Source organism: Argiope bruennichi, chromosome 3 (assembly GCF_947563725.1).
Source record: "Argiope bruennichi chromosome 3, qqArgBrue1.1, whole genome shotgun sequence".
NCBI classification, from domain to species: Eukaryota; Metazoa; Arthropoda; class Arachnida; order Araneae; family Araneidae; genus Argiope; species Argiope bruennichi.
Genome location: NC_079153.1, coordinates 21414039 through 21436206, shown reverse-complemented (window position 1 = coordinate 21436206; position 22168 = coordinate 21414039). Strand labels below are relative to the sequence as shown.

The following is a 22168-nucleotide window of genomic DNA, read 5'->3' as shown; positions in this document are numbered from 1 at the left end:
TCGCCTGAGCTAAATTCGCATGCCTACTCGCCATTAATTTAATGCTCTAATGCTCGACTAACTGGCTCTTAATCAAATAAAATTTTACGAATAAAATCAGACGAATTGAAACTAAATGTTATCATGCTTACGATGTTTCGATGCTATACGTTCGAATTTCGTTTCTTTTCTAAGTTTTTTTAAGTGATTACTTTATTACTTCGGAGATGCCTTAATCTGATTTAAAATGATAAAATTGCAACGAGTAACAACAGTTTATATTTTTAAAAAAGTCGTCAGAAAGAGCATAAAGATGCCATTCCGGAAGCCAACTCGTTAAATGAGATTTGAAACGTTAACAATAAAAATTTTTTAAAAATATTAGAAGGAAAATGTCAAATTTTGTATTTTTAAGGTCTACTTAAATTCTAAAGTATCGGGGGGGGGAAACTTAAATATTTATTGATGTTCCCACATCGTGTATTATCTATGAAAATTTAATAATTATACATAAAATACTAAACCAAAAGTTGAACATATGCTAAAATTTCGAAATGCTCCTCATAAACAAAGTGTTTAACTTGAAGTTAAAGACGCTTTCTCACCTGACATTGAAACACATTTCTTCGATCCCAAACAGCATCACGAGTTTTTCCGCACCGGAAGGTGAGGGCCACGCACTTCCGGAATCGCTTGTTCACCCAGCAGTAGAGGAGGGGATTAATGGCACTATTCACGTGACCTAGGTATAGGCCGAAGGGCAGGAACATGGATAGGTGGGCGTCCATATTACCATTCACCTGAAAAAAGTTTAGAAAACTTTTATCAAAAGTTCTTTTATTTCTTATCAAGACAATAGGGTCTTGATTATTAGAATTAAAAACGTAGAACACACTCTGAAAGATAATTGTAATTCAAATGTTTTATTTTCCAGTGGTGTTACTAGACAGAAGGGCGGGGGTCAGCAATTTTTCAGGGTGTGGTTTTTAGAAAAGAAGAAGGATGGGAAGTAGCAGTGTCTGTATATTTGCTTAATTATAGTTCTTTCTGTCTGGTTCTTTTAAGTATTTGGTAGTTTTTCAGTTCATTCCTCTTATAGTTACATCTCCTGAAAAATTCCTTCTCTTAATATTTCAGTAAAAGAATTCCAAGTTCTGAGGCAGTTGTTATATATGCAGATATATTTAAAATTTACTGTAGGAAAATGCAATTAATTCGATGAAAAATCAAAATTTTTTGGAAGCACACTACTGATGTCACTTAGCACATTAGTCTGTCAACTAGCAAGCAGAATTGGTGCAAGGATATTCTTGAGCTGCCATCGACTGTCACATTCTGAAACAGCGCAAGAACTTTTAATTATACCTACTGTTATCAAATAATTTATCAATTACATTCTATAATCTCAGTTTGAGATTGAACATTAACCATCATTTTGTGGAAACTTAATAGAAAGTAGAAAAACAATAACAATTATTCATGGTTTTCTATTTAAGTTCATTTACGAAATCGCTTCGAATGCTTATGAAAATTGCATATTTGGAGCAAGAGAGTAATAGTTTTAAGATAAATTGTGTTGCAAAATGTTTTATTTCTTTAGTTGCTCTGTAGTTCCTATTAATCAAAAATAATGCTCAATATATGGTTCGGCATTCAAAATGTAGCACAATAGTGAAGCAATATTACAAAGCATTTTGTACAATGAAGGATTTGTTTATTATGTGCATATTTAATTCATGTATAAACAGGGAATTTCATTATTGATTTTCACTCATTTCCTAATGAATTTCATTTCTGAAATTCTATACCCAATATGTTCACGATGATAATACTCTATTTTAATATTTCGAAAACCGAACTGTCAATTATTGATTATTTTCATTCAGTTTGATTTTATATAAATAAAGCAGCTTTGTATCAAATTTGCGGAAAAAAAATTGCTTTCAAGAATTTAAGGTCTTAATAATATTTATAATAAGGAATTATAAATTAAAGAATAAGTTGTATAAAATAGTTAAAATAATATGAATTTCTGTTTTTTAATATATTAATAAAAATACAGTTTAAAAATCTGTTTTTACTAACAAGTAACTATTAATATTATAATTATTTTTAAAAATAACTATTAGTAGTGTTATTTTTTTTAACAAAATGTCAAAATTTTGCATATTATCAATGAAAAATTTAAATGTTAACTGTTTCTTTATTCCTTTTTTGAAAAATAAGTTATGTAGATAAGAAAAGTCTCCAAATGGTATTACATTATTTAATATCTGCTGTTAAGTGTCAAAATTTTACACGATTGAAAGTTAAATGATACTATTTTTAGGAGTTTAAATCCTAAAAATAATTTTTGCATCACTGTTTCATAATTGAGAAGTTATTATTATTTGTTGTTGTGACTTATGGCACTTTAAAAACCCGCTGACAGTTATCTGTCAATGTTTTAAGCCGAGAGCGTCTAGTGCTCTCGACTTAGATACTTCATGCAGAGTACGACTTAGGTACTTCATGCATCACATTCGTTTACACAACCCCCTTTTTACAAGGGGGGCACATTCACACACCTCACAGATAGAACATAGAAGAAGAACAACCATGCTTCAACCGGGACTCAAATCCGGGACGCCCAGATCACGAGGAAGACGTGTTACCCCTATGCCAGAACGCAGCATTATTATTTGTAAAAGCCATTTATGCCAAAAATGTACCAAAACAATTAAATCAAACTTTAAATTTTGGATCTTTGAGTTTGTGAAGATCCACACAATGCCAATTTTTCGATTCTGATAGATAACATTCAATATGTCTCCGATGCACTATCGAAGACTCCAATTACACTTGAATTGCTCACGGCTGCATTGCCAATAGTGTATTTACAGAAGTGGGTGGAATTTATGTTTAGTATTTAGTTCTTCTTTACTGTAGTGAACTTACCAAGTATTAGAATTTGCCGGCTTTTGCTATGAGCAGTTATTTGGCAAGTATTATATCAGAGCAATTAGCGAGCCATCAGAAAAGACTGCCGAATTGGCGAAAACAGTGAGTTAATGGGGATTCATGAAAAACGCATTTCATCAACAAAACGTGTGCTTAATGCACAAAATATTACAAACTATAAAAAAATTATACGGAACGTTGCTCTATTTATAACACGAATTATAAAATCTGAGCAGCAGCATGTTACTTATGTTCTGCAGGAGACTCGGCAGGCAGTGATTTTGAAAACAAAGCCTGCATACCCATTTATGTTTCCCACTCGCCTTTCTAAAAAGCTGGGCTATTGACAAACCCGGATTGGTGAATGCCGTATTGAAGGGAGATCATTGTATATATGTCATTGCGGAAGACCGAAATTATGAACTGAGTTTTGCGAATCTGTAATATTACAGTCAGTTAGTTTATATTCAGTCAGTTACAAGATATTGGCAAGAGCATGTATCCACAAGAGGAAGCTGGCGGATGCGCTGAAAGAGCGGACAATAGAAGTTCTTGTCTCGATGGGACAACTGCTTGCTACCGTACAATTTCTGCGCATGCATGGTCTTAATGCATAGATTGCAACTGGCTGAATATAAATCTTATTTTAGTACTTGTTAAAAATCGAATTTTCAAGTGCAAGTATGAAATAATGATAATTAGGAAATATTTCAGATACACTACAAGCGACTTTGAGAATATTAATATTCACTGGAGAATATTTATAATTACCAAACACCCCTCTCTCACCTCAATATGCACACATATCTGACCATGATGATGATTTCAATGATTTTGTTGGAATATTATGTAGACTCTTCTGCTTGGGCTATTTAGACCTCTCCACTTTTCTTTTTTATGCGTACTCTTTTTTATCTTTTTTTTTCCTTTGGCTGTTTTTAGCTTCTAGTACACAAGATTATGAAAAAAAGTTTTTGATAGCTATTTAAATTCTACTTTTAAAAAATTTTATTTATGAGCTTTTACCGGTGTAACGTTACTTTTGGCACATACCTAATCACCATCAAAATACACCAGAATATCTGACCATAGATGCATTTACAGAAACATTGAAATATAGAGAATGAAAGAACTACAAAAATACTTTCAATGAAAATTGAATAGTTTCCTGTCTAATTATGAATACTCTACTTACAGATAATTTCATCACTCATTCGGAAATTTATACATCTGGCAGAGAGGGATCAACGCGAGACTTGTGCTAAAAACGCAACACAAACTTTACGAATATTCTCAAAGTCGAATTAATATTCATAATTCCAAAAAGAAAAGAGTTCATCAAAGAGTTCCAAAAGAAAGTTTCATCAAAATTACTTTTATATTTATCTTCCCTTCTTATGATTCCTGCAATTTTAGAATATTCATCTCTCTTTTGAAAAAATAAAACTTCTCGATGTGACTTCTTTTCTCAACAAATATAAGATTTCGAGATTACGAAAAGCAAACGGTTTTGGAAGAAAAATGAAAAATCGAAAGAAAGAGTGAAAAAAAAATCACACAAACTTTTAATGACTTTCATGATTAAAATCAGAATTAATTTTTTCCAGGTAAATATGGAGAAAAAAAAAGCGTTTGTACCGATGATGAAATTTTAGAAAACTGCAAATTTATAAAAGTAGAAGTTTTCTTTCTTCATTTTTAAATTTAATGAAAAATATTAATTTTCTTCCTTTTTTTTTTCTAAGATTTTATGAATAAAATAACTAAGAAACAAAAAAGGACCTTAAGAATAGATGAAATACAAACTCAGGAAAGTATGCAATGGCAAGTAGTAGTTTAACACAGAAAGACCAACAATACTGTTATGATATCTTTTTGATGATATTGCAGATATACAGAATATGAAATAACATCGAGGATACGTTATAAAATATCTTGTGTTAATAACTTCTTTAAAATAAAATCTATATGTATAATTGTAGAAATTCATGAATAGCAATTCGCACGCCCCACAGAAATCTAAAGTTGACGGTGAATTTATTTCAAATCTAACTCGTAAATACTTTGAAGGATAAGAAAGGATTTAGCGAAGGTTTCATGACAAATAATTAACAGCTTATTTCTTATTAATTCAAAATTATGTTTCCCCAAATAGAAGACACTTTGTAAAAATGTATCACTTCGTCTATTATAATCTAAGAACCATTTGCAGCATTCAGAATTGGTTGGAGGAATCTTGAATCCTTCTTTCAAGTACCAAACTCTTTAAATGATAATGGGAGAGGGGAGCTTATTCAATCATTTGCATAAAGCACTGACCACAAGGGCTGAACAACATTAAGATTGGATGATTTTGGAGGTCATGGCAGAAGTAGTAAAAATAGATGACTGAAGCAGATTTAAAGGACTTCAAAGTTTGTAGGTCATGCTCAGAAAACCAATTCTGAATGAGGTGAGCTATGTGAACAAGGTCTTTGTCTTCGTGATAAGAAGAATAACAGTTAAGGAATTAAAGTAAAGATCTGGACACTCAAAATGGTAATTTTTCTGACTACTAAAATGTAACCTGGTAGTGCAAGAATGGATCTGACACCTACTATGGATGAACCCCCTCCATGTTTCACTTTAGGTAGCAAAAACAAACAAACAACAAAAAAAAAAATCCCCTGAATGACGAGCTTGAGATGGCGTTATCCAGACATAAATTAATTTCAAGATCGGAAACATTGTAAAGCTCGACTCAGTTGGTTAAAGGATTTGTCCTCTATGCTTCAACGTTCAGTTTTTCTGACTTTGGCACTTCTAAATTCGTCTTTAAACATCCTGCCTGTGGACTCTCTTATGTATCTTTATTAAAAGGATTTGGCTTGATATTTATCCTTTGGGTGCATTTAATGACTGAAAACTCATCATGCACTTGTTTGGCCTAATTTACAGATGACTAGTCTAATTCATTATTTAAACTAGGACAAAATTAAACATATTAATTCTTGTTCATGACTAGAGTAATTAATAAGAGGACATTTCTTTACGATTCTAATTTATATGTTTGTCATATCGCTCAAATAAATAAATTCGCACACAAAATATACTACTTTTATATATTATTCAACGCAATAGGAAATGAAGTCCTTCCAAAGGCAATGAATTTTTGAATTAAATTTATACCCATTGAGTTAAGATTTGTGATGGTATTGAGCTTAAACAATCATTTTTGTAGGTGTTTTTCATCACATTTTTTATGCAACTTTTTTCATCACATCATATGCGATGTTTGTCTACCTCTGATGGTTTTTTCCAGTCTTCCTGTATGCAGCCATTATTTTAGACACTGTGCATCATTATAACCAAAAATTTCTACTATTTTGCTTATAGAAGCTTCCAATGTACGAATTTAATATTCCATCAGCTCAGGCATGCTTCCCTCGCAAACACAGAAAACTGTTAGTTTGATAATAAATGTTACTTGTTATACGCTGAAAGCTTTTATATGCCATTGCAATATGATAAAACGACAATTCCAAATACAAAATTTCGCTAAAAAACTTTAGCAAGAGTTTTTATATTTCTGTCCACTTCCTACGTGTTAACGCATAAGCAAAATTAAAAATTAGACATTAAAACATTAGTTGTTATTAAAAAGAGCAAATTTCAAGGACAAAAGTGGGTTTTGGTGGGAACTTCGGCAATGAATTTCATCAGGTTATATCTCATGATTTGAAAATCCAAGAAATAAAGCGAATCAGGTATGAAATTATGATCTGTAATCTAATATGCAGTAGAAAATTTTTTTCTTGTTTGGGGAATGTATTCAAATATAAAGGAACATATTTGATCAGTAGAACTTTACAGAAGTAACAACTATAACTTTCCGGATGTAAATTTGAGAAACACTGGTTTCAAGATTACATATTTTAACTAATTATAAAAAAGAGAAAGTTGTCTCCCTGAGATTTTCTGGTATACTCTCCAATAAAGGTCTTAGACTTCTCCCTCTGCATGAAATTGTAAACTGTGGGGAAGGCTGCGAAAGTCGAGTGTAGCATTGGCGAACAATAGATACTGTTACAAAATTTTTCTTCTATTACAGCAAAATACCGTCAATCAATCGTAATAGCGCAGCACATTTAATTGCTATAGTTCCGCAGCTTTCTTGCTGTCTAATCCTCCAGTTTCTCTACGTGTCGGCGACTCCGACTCCTCTCACACCACTTGTGACGATACACACGACGACTCGGACGATCCACACAACAACAACAACTTCGTAGCTTGATGGTTGGGTTGACGGGGCGCCTAGCCCCGGCAGGGGCTTATCCCCGGTAAGGAGAGACTTCACAGTGCTTTGCTGTCTATACTTTGCCGTGGCCGTCTTCGACGAAATTTGGAGATGACGAGTGTCAGGACTCATTGTGATTGTCTGATATTAGGGTGAGGGGGGGGGAGGGGTTACGCTGCCGTTGGGCTTAGTAAGTTTTTACTGCTTGTGAGCTAGAATTGGCTATTGAGATACTGTTTAATTTGAGTTTGAAAAAATAAAAGGAAGAAAAACTAAAGGGCTGAGATAAATTAAAGTAGTATATTACGGGGTCTTCTAGAGTTTGTAGATGGTTTATATTTAGGGATTTTAGCTATTGCTTCATTTTCATTCTTATCCATGTTTTTAAAAAAGTTAGTGGCTAGATTTTGAATGAATTTTTTAAGAGGGGGATAGTCTAGGCATAAGTACATATTTGTATTGGGCATGTAGTATTTCATATTGCAGAAATTTCTAATTAAGTTATTTTGCTGGCGTTCAATAAGTCTAAGATTAGTCTTGGCAGCATATCCCCACACAGGGCAGGCATAAGTTAATACTGGACGCAAGTAGGCAGAGTAAATAAGCATTTTATTTTGTCTACTCATTTTGGAGTTTCGAGAAATTAAGGGATAAAATTTACGAGTTAGGTCTCGAAACTTTTTAGCTGTGTAAATAAAGTGGGGTTTCCAAGTTAATTTACTATCTAGAATAACACCTAAATATTTGCATTCCTTAGACCACGGGACAGTTTGATTTTTAATTTTAACTGGGGAGAAATTCTTTTTACAGTTATTTTTATTAAAAACTATAGCTTCAGTTTTACTAGCATTTATTTCAATTTTCCATTCGACGAACCAGTCCTCAAGAGATTTAATATGTCGGTTTAAAGCTATGGTAATGAAATTTTGATTTTTGTTTCTAGCTAGTATTGCAGTGTCATCAGCGTACATGCACAACATAGTGTTAAATTGCTTGGGGATATCATTAATAAACAAGGAAAATAAAATTGGCCCTAGTTTAGATCCTTGAGGTACACCTGCAAGAATAGGTTTTACTTCCGAAAATTCATTGTTTATCAACAACTTCGTAGCTTCTGAGTGCCCGTCTTTTATAGTTCCGGGAGGCGGGGCTAGAATCTTCTGACCAATCAGGGCGTACCTGGCTGCATCTCGGTTGTTAGTGGATGGATCTTGAAAGTTCTCGAACTTTCCGGTACTATCCATTTAGTCGCCAAACTCGCCAAATTTATCGCCAAGCCGCCAAATGCTCGCCAAGTCTGTCGCCAAGCTCTAAGTTCATTGATCTCAGCACGTACAGGACCGATCGTACAACGGTCTTTCTTGCGATGACTCTATTCGTGCCGGGTAGCAATATTATAGGTTCGTAACAATACGAAATATAGGTGTTTAGTGTGAATTTAAAGTTTTACCGAATCTATTGTGTAAATATATTTTGGACGCCTTTTCTTTGTATCAGTTGTATCCAAAATTTGACACGGAACTACAGTTTTAATTATCAGACTACATACCGAATTTCATTGCGAAAGTACGGGCCAACAGAACAGAAAATCAATCATTTGACAGATTTGGTTCAAAATTTGATAAGAAATTACATTTTAGATGCTACACATGTGTACCAAATTTATGTATCTAGTTCTTTTTATTCTGAAGTTACCCAGTTCATTCCTACTTAATAATCGAGACAGTTCAAATTATTCAGAAAAACCAGACTTTTGAATAGATTTCGTTCAAAATTCGATAGAAATCTACAAATGTGATCTAAAGTCCATATATATGAAATGTTATCTGTCTAGCTTGAAGCGTGTTTTAGTGACAGGCAAACGAAATGCCAAAAATGCGTTTTTCAAACTCAGGGTGGACAGGCAGATTTGTCAAAACCATCTGGAGGGCGAATTTCTTTACTATTAAAATACTTTATCTATATTTTTTTTAAACGGGAAAATAATAAATGATACAAATTAGAAAATAGTGAAAACAACAACAACAACAACAAAAAAAAATCTATTTAATTTTTATTAAATTACTTAAATGCCTATTGGATTTTTTGTTTTATTAGAAATTTGAATGCTCATTATTTAAATTGTCCTTGCAGAAATCGACTGCCTAGTTTTCCTGAATGCCTAATTTCTATGATTTAATAACCTTTTTAATCAATTCAGGCCGTTTCGTAATTATAGCGAAGTAAGAAATGACAAATACAAATATAAATGACAAGAGTCCATGGCCTTAGAGGACCTAATCTGAAGTGTTATATAAGCACTATGATAGTACAGGCACTAGAGGCGCTTTCTATGCGACTCTGAAGTGCATCAAAATCTGTTTTACTAATATCGCAATATCAGCGGACTTCAAATTTACTACATAAGACAAAGGAAGTGGTCTTAAAAAGAGAGCGATCTATAGTCTCATAATATTAAAATCCGCCATTCATTAGATTCTTCTGGACTAAAAGTGTTCCTACTTAAACATTTGAAAGAAGAGATATATTGTTACGAATCTACAGTGTTGCTTCCCAGCACAGTGAATTCCATTATAGGGAAATTACGGTCAGCTCTATTGGCTGCTAATTGAATGCTGGATCAATAGGCCCTGGGCTTGGCGACAGACTTGGCTGCCATTTGGTGAATTTGGTGACAAAATGTATGATAGTAGAATATTCAGGAATTTTGGTGATAGGACAAACAGGAGGCGAATGATATTGATTATTCGAGAAACTCCTGCCCTGCTCCAGAAGCGATAAAAGGGCGGCAGGTCAAGCCCGAGTCATTCGTATAGTTAGTCAGAATTAAGTCAACGGCGAATTACTTGGATCAGTCCAGCGAAGCGCAAGAATTGAGCAGAATTCAAGCGATTAGTGGTTTGAGAATTGAGTCGTGTGACTGGTCTTGATGACAAATATCGAAGCGGCATCGAATTTGTGTGTTGAGTTTCCAATCGTATAATACTGAGTCGGAAATACCGTATAGTTAAAGCAAGGAGACAGTGGAGAATAGCAGGCGTTTAGAGGGACTTTAGTGAATAGCTACGTGGATTCTCTCTTCCTGCTGAGTTCTGTCCGGCTTCTTTGTGTGCTATTGTGGTTGTTTACTACCGATTACTACTTGTGGGCTGTTGTTTATTGTAAGTGCTACTGTGTATTGCTTGTGTACGTCTCGGTTATGTTTGGCCGTCTTGTTATTTCGTGTGTATTCGTGCTAATAAATGTTATTATTTGTTTATTTTTTCTCATACACACGCTACAGCGAACAGTTTTCAAAAGTTCTGTAACAATACCATTTAGCTACACCTCTAGAATCTGTTGCCTTCGTGGAAATCAACTGACATTACTTAAACATAAACTACTCGCTATGATGTGAGCTGTTTGTAACTACCAGCGCCATTTATCTAACCAGCAGGAAGAGTTCGACTTTCTCTCTAGTTTGAGAAATACAAGACTGATTGTTTAGAGAAAGACAGAGCGAGGGAGAGAGAGAGAGAGAGAGAGAGAGAGCGATCCAAAATGAGGGCTTCTAAATTTTATGTTCTCAATATTTTTCTTTGAAAATTAGTGCTTGATGTGTGCAACAGTAATAAATTCATGATTTGCACTAAAACATTTTGGCTATGTATTGCGTAATTTGTACAAGTTTTTGTTAAGATTTTTACCAACTTTCACAAAAATATTCGGTTCTACAATTTTATAATTATTGGAAGTCCTAATCCTCGAAGTGCTTTATTAAACATCAGGAGATTAGTTTAGTTTAGTTTAGTTATATTAACGTCCCTTTGTAAAGCAACACCAGGGCTATTTTGGGATGGACCTCGTCATTTTGAACCGCGGTCAGATGACGAGGACGACACCTGAGTTGGCAGCCCCTCTCGACACCACACCAGCGAGAGGACGGTTGGCATGGCGGATTTAACGTGCAACTGACCCCCTTACACGACGGTTCTTGGGTGGAATCAGGTCCCGAACCTGAAACCCTACATTTCACAAGCCGAGACCTTACCACCAGGCCACCGCGGCCTTTAAACATTAGAAGAATAAAATAATATTAATAGATTTCAAAATTATACTTGGCATACAGAATCAATTCGACACTTACATGACAAACATCAAGTTGTATGTTTTCTCATTTAATGGATAGTACAAGTAAGTACAAGTAAAAGTAATTAATTGTAGTATTTAAGAAGTAGTATTTATTAATTGTAGTATTGTAGTATTTAACAAGTATTTAATAGATAGTACAAGTAAAAGTAAAAATAAGTGCCATGTTATCTGGTATCTCACAGTATGCAATTTATAAGGTCAAATGATGTCATTTCTTTTTTTTATAATGAGAAATTTGTATTGGATTACAATATCAAATTGGTACAAGGTATTTGATTCGAGCATAAATTGATTCCATTTAGAAAGTAAGAAATTTTATCCAAAGTTCTGATTATTCCAATATTTTTTTTAAAAAAATTACTTTTGAAACTCACACACAGATTTTCGTGTTTCTGTTTTAAAAAAATTTTAAATCACCTTAAGATTTAGTTCTTCTACAAAATTTCTACAGACATTTGTTGCAAAGAAGTCGGGAAATAACATACAGTGGCTCCAAAAATTGAGAGTACACTTTTCTTTTAATTGATAAATTTGATTTTCAATATAAATAACACATTAATAGGAAGTGTAAACATGCTTTTATTTTTACACATAACAAATGGTTTAATTTAGAGTAAAAATAAAGAAAAATCAACGAAAAACTTCTAAACTGAAAAATTTCAGAAATATTTTAAATAAACATACGCAGAATTTTCCCTCACAAAATTGAGAATACACCAATGAAATTCTTGTAATATCTCGCATAGAAAGAACGTGTCAGTATTTAGTTGCATGTCCTTTGGCTTTTATAATGGCCTCTAAACGTCGTGGTAGCGATTCGACCCATTTTTGGTGGTATCTGAAGATATTTTACCCCATTCTTCTTGCACCACTTGTTTTAAATGGGTTTTGTTTCTAATTTTGTGTTTTTGGACCGCTGTTTCGAGTGTGGCACACATATATTCAATGGTATTGATCTCGGTGTACTGTTGTAGTGTATGTAACTGCTGTTTCAATGAAAAAGGCACCATATTTTGACGTTTCGTGCATTCTGTGTGGGGTCGTTGTCCTACTGAAAAATGAAATTTCCATCTAAACCCAAATTTTTAGCACTTTCCTTTATATTACTGCGAAGTATATCCAAGTAAACCATATCGTTTTTAATGTCATCTATAAAAATTAAATTTCCTACCCCTGATGAAGCCATGCAACCGCAAATCATGAGGGAGTCACCATCATGTTTAACTGTAGGACGTAAATTTTTTGAATCCAAAGCAGTATGAGCCTTTCTCCATACAGTACGATGGCTGTCACTGCCAAAAATGTTGAGTTTTCTTTCATTACTAAATATAGCTTTCTTCCAAAGGTTATTGGTCTTCAATTGATGAGTTTTTGCAAACTTGAAATGCTTTTTCTGAATTTGCAAGCTGTTGAATGGTTTCTCTCTAACAATGTGACTTTTATATCCAACTTGTCGAATGGCATTTCGCGCTGTTTCAGCACTTACACTTCTGCCTATGATTTGAAAAATTTCTGCAACAAGTTGGATGAACCATATGGTAGCAGCAATCTAAAGGAAAGTGTTAAAAATTTGGGTTTAGATGGAAATTCCATTTTCCAGCAGGACAACGACCCGAAACAGAATGCACGTAACATCAAAATATGGTGTCTTTTTCATTGTAAACAGCAGTTACAGACACTACCACAGTACCCTGACATCAATGCCATTGAATATTCGTGGGCCATACTCGAAAAAGTGGTTCAAAAACATAAAATTAGAAACAAAACCCATTTAAAACAAGTGTTGCAAGAAAAATGGGGTAAAATATCTTCAGATAAAACCAGAAATTGGTCAAATCGCTACCATGACGTTTAGAGGCAATTATAAGAGCCAAAAGACATGCAACTTAATAGTGAACTTTGTTTCTATGCGTGATATTGCAAAATTTCATTGGTGTATTCTCAATTTTTTGAGGCAAAATTCTGCATATGTTTATTTAAAATGCTTCTGAAGCTTTTCAATTTAGAAGCTTTTCGTTGATTTTTCTTTATTTTTACTCTAAATTAAACCATTTGTTATGTGTAAAAATAAAAACATGTTTGCATTTCCCGGAAATGTGTTATTTATATTGAAAGTCGGATTTATCAAGTAAAAGTAAGGTGTAATCGCAATTTTTTGAGCCACTGTACATAAACAAACAGATAATCACATCGCACATTTAAAATTAACTCCCATTCTCATTTAATTAAGCAAATAAAAAATAAGCATTCTTAAAGAACAAGGATTAAAAGTAATCAAAACAAAACGAAAACATCAAACGATATTATACAAAATGAAATACAAGCTCAAACAAATTAAATGAGCATTAAAATAATATTTCTTGAGGAAATTAATGAATTTTTTTAAACAAAAAATCTAATAATAATAATAATAATAATAATATATATATATATATATATATATATATATATATATATATATATATATATATATTATTGATATCAATGAAATATGCTGCTATTATTAAAAGGGAAAAAAAGGTAAAAGAAGAAAAAAGGGAAATTATAATAAGTTTAATAAGAACCGAAGTGAGCTGAAGAAGAATGTGTTGTCATAAATGAGACAACTCATTTTGAATAATCCAAAGAAAGTATGAATTAGTTATAGAATGTGTCACGCTGGATAAGCATGATCTTCAATATTTCAAGCGTCTTTTCCTTTCTTGTGTCATCTTCAAAAGGCGAGACAGTAGTTAATTGGATTGTCTAGTTCTCATTTTAGATTTTTTCTCATTTTTTTTTCTAATTTTTTGCAGTATTTATTGAAGTTATTTTGATTTCCCTTCCTCGAGACGCGACTCATTAAAAAATTAGGTTATTATTACACGTACTTGACAAAAAATGGGCAAAAAATAAAAAAAAACACACACCTTTGAGTATAAAGAAAACGCCTGAAGGGATTTCTTATGTATTTTTTATAAAGCACTAGCATGCTTAGATCGACAATGGAAAAAGAATCTATTTATTTATCTGCAAATTTTTTCGTTTCTTTATAACAAGAAATATATTCTTGCAAAGAAAAAAAAAATATCACAATTTTGTTTTCTTTTTTAAATGCTTGTATTTTACTTGACTTTTTTTATGTTTGTTAAGAAGAAATTTTGTGAATGATTTTTTTCCGAGTTACTATATCATAAGGTGATAGAGTTTGAAATTTTGTACAATCTATATTTTCGATGACAATATATTATATTTAATAATTTCAGAACTTGGTTATGAGTTAATCGATTGAGATAATTAAATTTTTATTGTATACTGATGACATCACTTAATAATAAATTTATGAAGAAATTGTTTTTAAGGTTTCAAAACAGTTTGATGTTGACTTGTAAATTAAAGTCTAAAATAATAAAAAATAAAAATAAGAAGAAAAAAAAAGAGTTTATTTCAAAACTTTGCGGCACTGATAATGTTCTACATTTGATTCGTCTCCCTTTATCTTATTTTCAAAATGTGTTGTTAATTATATAGATAAAACAGGCCTAGAACATTTTTATGCTGATCTTTCTTTATGTTTAAAATTTTTTCTGTTAATTAAATAGCAACGATAGCATATGCACGAAAAATATTTCAAATTCCGCCGGCACGTTCGTGTGCAAAATTAAAAAAAAAATGAAAAAATATGATTTAAAAATATATTTAAACGCATTTATAAAACTACACAAAATTAGAGGAAATTAGTGGTAGTGGTCTCCCCCCAAATTTTCTGGCATAGTCTCTAAGAAAGGTGTTATCCCATAGAACGTCTTGCTTAGCATTGGCGTACAATAGTTATGAAGTATTAACTTTTGGTGTGAATTTAGCATTTTTATTGAATCTGTCACATGGTCCATGGCGAGACTTTTGGCGATTAATCCATGGCATGTGGTTAAGAGTATTTGAAAATCGAATTTTTCCAACCGGTCGAAAGAAAAATTTGACACAAAAATACACTTGTATTCATAAAATTTCATACCGAATTTGGTATTTTTTGGACATTGTGTTTTTGAGTTATCGCATTTACATATTTCTAAAAGTGAAAATCGACAGAAGGTTAATCCATTATTGGATTTGCCTCAAAATTTGATAGATGTCTACACAATAGATGTTAAATCTGTGTACAGAATCTTGTTTATCATGCTCTCTTCATTTTGTAGTTAAAGCATTAATTTATATTTAATCAGCAAAGCATACAGACTTCCCCCGAGTTGATTTTACTCGAAATTCGTTAAACCTACAAATATGGTGTAACGACTGTATATACCAAATTTCAACATCCTAGCTCAAATAGTTTTTCATTTATCTTTGTCACAGACAAACATTTTTGGAAAATGTTTGTCTGTGACAAAGATAAATGAAAAACTGTTTGTCTGTTTCGAACTCAGAGAGGTTTAAAATGTGGAGATTGACGAGACTAATATTTTCTTTGTACTATGCATATGAGAAACAAAAACAATTCAAATAAAATTGTTATAATTGTAAATATTTGAGCACTATGTTATAATATATAATAATATACAGTTTGTATACACTATCATATTAAAGTTTCTATTTTATTGCAGGCTGAATAATGTCTGCCTTTTTAAGCTGATTTTTGATAAGAATTCAATGAAGTAAATATATTTACAAATGCTTGAAAGTGGGAGAAAAAAGAACGTTAGTCTTTTGTGAACCATTTACATTTAACAGACTATTGTTAAAATCAGAATTAATATTCTATTCTCTTTCGCTTATTTTTCTCTACACAAAAAAATGGCGCACTTTTTTTCCGAATTGGATGATAGAGCGTAATGATGAAGAATATAACAAAGCAAACGATTTTTCTTTACGAACAAAACGTTCTTAGAATAAATGATATCTTCTAGAAAGCAAAGCTAATTAAAAAGAGCTAAGACTCTATTTTGATCCAAATAATTAAGAACATTTAATTGTCAGAGAACTTCCTCAAATTTTAATGATGAAGATGATTAAGTAAGCTTTGAAGGATCATTATCTTGGGGATTAAAAATTTTACTTCCAATGTTGGCATTCCATTGTGTTTATGCCAATAATTTGGTAAACAAACCGTTTTGATAAAAGAAAAGATTTGAAAACAATTAATTGTAAAATGATTTTGTCAAAAGAATACTTTTGATTGCGAATACCTTTGAAATATTTCATTTCGCATTAATTTAATAGATGTATGACTAACGATTCTTCTTTTAAGTGTGAGAATAGAATAAATAAAATGTTCTAACATTTTAAAAAAGAAAAATCTGAAATTTTGAATCAAAAATAGCATGCATGTAATGTATTTATTTTTTTCCCTGTAAAATAAAGATCGATCTTAAAAGAATGTAATAGAATTTTGTGAAATGTATAAGTATTTAATTATAAACAATTAAAAATAGAATAATTCCGGTATTAATTATTATCTCGAAAAGAATATTTTGTTAATAGCTGCTTTTTTCAAAATTCATAATGCATAGAAATGTAACAGAGTTTTCGACAAGTAAAATGAATCGTAGAACAATTTTTACATTGATTGAAGCAAAGACTGAAAATAATTAAATAGGCGTTTTTTAAGTAAAGAACTTTACTAGATAGGAGCGATATCGATGATATGGGATGGAAATTTTAATTCTAAAAATGATCTGAGATCAAAAATGAATTTTAAATTGTCACATTTCATTTCGAAATTCCATGCCATTTCACACCAATTATTCTAATTTGTTAAAATAATCAAGTTGAAGCAATCTTTACTTCCTGTTAAAATCGAAAGTATCAAAGTTAAAAAAAAATGTCCACAGCAGATATCGATGAATTGCGAAGAAAATCTATGAATTAAACTGAGGAATTAAATTTAGAATATAATTTCTAATTAAATCAAATTTAGGACCAATTCCTTAAAAAAAGAGCTGCCTGTCTATTTATTTGTCTGTATGAATACAATGACTCAAACTCGTAACGAACTAAATGAATGAAACTTAATGTGTGATGTTGACGTCATAATTGCACAAATCGTCTGCTTCAAATTTCGTACCAATTACATCAAATGCAAGAGGTTCAAATGCATACTCTTTTCTTTTCAATTCAAGCAAACATGAGTTTTTTTTCCTACTCATACAAGAAAGAATATAGATATGTGAATTTTAGAATTTTACAGTTAATTATTAATAATAGGATAATTAATAATGATAAAAACATGCATATTTTGACTTTCTCATATCCACAAACGAAATCACAACTATGAAAATTAAAATTTTTGAATTGCTAAATCACTTTTTCCAACCAAAAGCTTTGGATTGGCTTTTTCCAAGCAAAAGCCAATATGCGAACCAGTTGCATATTGGCCGGAGCAAGAATTTATTTTTAATGAATCTTATTATTCAATCAATGAATAAGGAACCATATATATAATTAAAAGTAAAAAGCAGTTTTGTTTTGTTTCCTATAGAAATTGAAACTGCTGTACAAATTTTCTATACATTTTTTCTTGCAAATATTTTTAATCTTAGGGAAGATTTTTGTGAAGGTTCGTGACGATAAATTACACAATTAATTTTTTTTAGTTATTGAAAATGATGTCCACTTTAGGCATGCGCTGAATTGCGCCAGCAAAATAAATGTCGACATCCAATATTTGTTTAGCAAACTTTATTTTTGTTTGTTTGTTTAACAAACTTTATTTATAAAAATTAAGCCATAAAAAAAATAGATATTTAAAAACGAATTATTTTATTTTATTATCACTGAAAAATACTTCATTTAATTTGAAAATTGTTTTGAGATCACCTACTACCTAAAAACTGATTTAAAATTTGATACTAGCCTTTGATTTGTTGGAAATTGAAGCTCACTGTTGAAAATGGTTTCACTTATACCAATAGAATTTGGCGGTTTTTATGGCCAAAATCTCCAAAATTGACTACTTATCATATATTAATTTCGACATTTTTTGCTCTTTGTTCTTTATGATTGGATTTTTTTCCATTTCTTTTTTATAGTTTTCCACATTTAAGAATGTTGACCTTTTTTATTTTTTATTTCACCATGTTTCTTTGTGTAAATATCCTTTATTTTAATACGATGCGTACTGGAAAAGAAAAATACAGGAATGCTGAAACGGCAATATATAAGCAAGCATGTAATACCTGAATCTATCTTATGAAATTGTGGCAAACATAAAGTAATCCCTTTCTGCGCATGTGCTGCTTACTGACCGTCTTGCAACTGGCCGATTATAAACCCGCATAAACGTCGTAATGAAACATTTAAGTTACCACTCAGACGATTTAACTAAATTATGCGTAATTCTTTTAAAATTATAATAACTTTAAAGAAAGAAATCGTTTGGTATACTCTATAAATTTTCCAGAAGCCACGAGATATTAAAAATCTTTGGTGCAACAATTTTTCTGATTTTATTTAAAAATCAATTTACAGAGGATCAAAAAAATTTATTTTGTAATACTTTATATAAAGCAATTTATTGGATCAAAAATAAATTATTAAAAAAACACATTTGTTACGGATGCATTTTGGTATTCGGTGGTGGCTTTAAAAATGGTTTTAATAAAGTTTTTATGATAATTCATTATACTGTTAAAAATTCAAAAATTTTATTTTATAAAAGGAATAAATTTTTTTCCGGTACAGGACTAGATTTAGAAAAAAATAAGAGACATTCACTAGTTCAAATATTTTTATATTTTAATTTTAATGATGTTTGTCTGTTTATTTGCATCAAAAAGGTCAGCAAAAAATATATATCTGAAAATCAGCCTTAGATATTTTAATGTAATAAGAGTTGACGTCCTCTATGCATTATGACGTCATATTTTTGAAAGTAAAGGTTTTCTTTACATTTTTTACAGAGTTTCGATTTGAGATAGAATGATTTATATTTAAAAAAAAAGGACTCAATTTTTATTTGAACACACTAGGTTTATTTATTAGCTGAAATAATTCTCAGTTCCATTAATAATTTCTATTTAAAAAGTAAAAATGGATTATTTTTGGAGAAAAGAAAGTAGATTTACAAAGAAGTTATGTTTTATTCAGTATCTAATGACATATAAAAGAATGATATCTTTTTACAATTTATTACATATTTTTAATTTCTTTTTCTTACGGTGACAAATAAATTCGGACTTTTCGTGTTTTTATATCATATTTTTTGTTTCTGAATTGAAAAAATGTACTTTCGTTAAATGTGATTCCTTTTTTTACATGCTCTTATTAAAATAAAATGGAATTATTAATACTTTATGCCACATGGAAAGTGATAATGAAATAAATAATAAAAAAAAAACTTATGCTTCACAAAAATAATTGTTTCTCAAAATATATTCAAGAGATTCGAGTCTCTATTCAGAAACATCGTAGCGTCATAAGGTTTCAGATTTATATTATTTTTGAAAATTTCCTCATGATCACGGCAGCAAAAATGTGTACTGAAAAATTATATTTAATATTGTTGCATTCAATGTGTGTGTAGTCCAGTTACTGAAACTCTAAAAAACTATTGATGCAAAATACATTAAAAATATTTTTAAAAATTCATTGAAATTCGAAAAATTTACGCACGGAAACACTAAAGTTACCAAAATAAAAAACAAACTAAAATGAGCAATTAATAAACAATTCTTAAATACAATAAAAATAAATAATTAATGTCGTTAAGTTAAAAATGGTTGAGATATGAAACTAAATGACGATTAGTTTTAAACCAAAATTATTATGTGACCTCAAAATCCATAAATCCTTCATTTGTCATAAACAGCAGGATAATAGCAAATAAAGTGCAATATCAACAATAAATCTTTTAAGTGAATGGCATCTGATGCGATACCCATAATACTTTTTAATTAAAAATTAAAAGAAGTGTTAATGTTTTTATTCAATAATTGCAAAATATGTAATTGCATAAAATTAATTTTTATACCATTTTAAAATTTAAAATATTAAATTTCACGATATATTCAATTTCCGATTCATGAGCTACGCAAACATTAAACAGAATCCTTTTTCTTTAGTTTTAAACAATGGAGAAAAAATCACTCGATTGAATATTTGACAAAACAGCGAAAATGGTTTGAATCTTGATAAAAATGCAATCAATTGTAAATTAGGCGATTTCTTTTTAAAAAAATTGCAAAAATTCAGATAAAAATTACTCGAATATTAAATTGTTATCGCTGAAAAGATTATTTTTTTAAATTGTTGGATGTCGCCAAAGCTCTTTTTGTGTTGCAATATTTCCAGAAGTGAAAAGTGATGGAAAAACGACAAAATTTCGCTTAATTTTGATTAACTAAAATTTTAAATTTTTTTTCGAGTTGCACTTTTTAAAGTACAGAAATACTTAATTAAACAACCCCATTTTAAAGTTGTCTATAAACGAAGCTATTGCTCAAAAAGATATAAAATTTTGTATAAGACATAAGGAAGGAATGGGAATTTGTTTAAGCTAATAAGAATTAATTCAAAATTTCGAATTCAGAGACTCTTTTTTTCGACAAGTTTTTATTTAGATTTCGTCCCCTTTTAATCCATAATTTATTCTTAAGCATTAAATCATACTCATCAAATTATACAGTCTCTGAAGTGACTTATTAATCTTAATTGAAACACTTGAAATTCCATTTGATTACATTTTCGAAAGAAGTTATCTTCAAAACACTCAAACTCCCTACTCTCACTCGAAATTTAGAAAAAAAAAAATCATAATCAACAATTAAAACGAGGAAAACAAAATATTCAAGACGAGAAATGTCCTTCGAATCAGACATTTGAGAACTTTTACAATATTTATCTACGAATGCGCGAGCAACTGCGAAGCAAAAGATATCTTAACCAGGTGTCGTTCGGTAATTGCACTCAGTCGAAAACTTATAATCGATTGAAAACTCGATCGAAAACTGTTCAATAACTAATTTTCGAACAAAGATTTAAATGAAAAAATGAATAAACAAAAACGTTCACTCATCATGCAGCAGTTGCTTAAATCTTGGAAGCTCAGTGGCCTGGTGGTAAGGTCTCGTATTCGGATTCGCAGTGTTTCAGGTTAGAGACCCAATTCCACCGAAGAACTGTCGTGTAAGCGGGTCTGGGCACGTTAAATGTCCTGGCCAAACGCCCTTCCGCTAGTATGGCGTAGTGTGGAGAGGGGGATGCCAGCTCCGGTGTCATCCTCGTCATCTGACCGCGGTTCAAAATTATAAGGGCCGTCCCAAAATAGCCATTGTGTTGTTTAAAAACGGGACGTTAATATAACTAAACTAAACCTGGAAACTTTCGCGAGGATTTTATTTTCAATGTATTTACTAGAGAGTCGTTGCATTAATCAGATCAAACTTTGTTAGTTAACCCTTTAAAGGGCCATTTTTTTCTAGTCATATTATGTAAAAATATTTTTAGGCTTGAAATTAGAATAAGAAAAGGGATTCATTTAGCTTATTAGATAAATTTAATTTGATTAATTAATGAATTTGGTTAATTAATAATTAAGTAACAAATCAAGACACATCATTTTGTCCGAGATAAAGAACTGAAGCATCTAAGTTTCTGATTTACTAAAAAAATTTGTCAGAACTTATGCCAACCTACATAATTTCATACAAAGATTGATAAATTTGGTGGGAAGCATACTTCCTACGGCCTTAGAAAGGGTTAAATTGCTTTACCAAAACAATAATTGCCCAGTATTTGTTCTACAGACACATCGGACCTTGGAAAGATTTTCAAAATGGTTTGTTGACTGTTAAAAATATCTGATTAAATGTAGTCAATTTCCTTTAATGTTTGTTCTGGAAGAGGAAGAAAACATCGTAGGAGCAATAG

At 31.0% G+C, this 22168-nt stretch overlaps 1 protein-coding gene across 1 annotated transcript in view; it reads right to left on the bottom strand.

The window, feature by feature from the left end:
- Nucleotides 1–22168, bottom strand: part of LOC129962777 (QRFP-like peptide receptor) — a 105506-nt gene that overhangs the window by 4612 nt on the left and 78726 nt on the right. The window contains exon 7 of the mRNA XM_056076772.1: nt 585–779. Coding sequence (XP_055932747.1) covers nt 585–779 — 195 coding nt within the window. The remainder of the gene's footprint in view (nt 1–584; nt 780–22168) is intronic.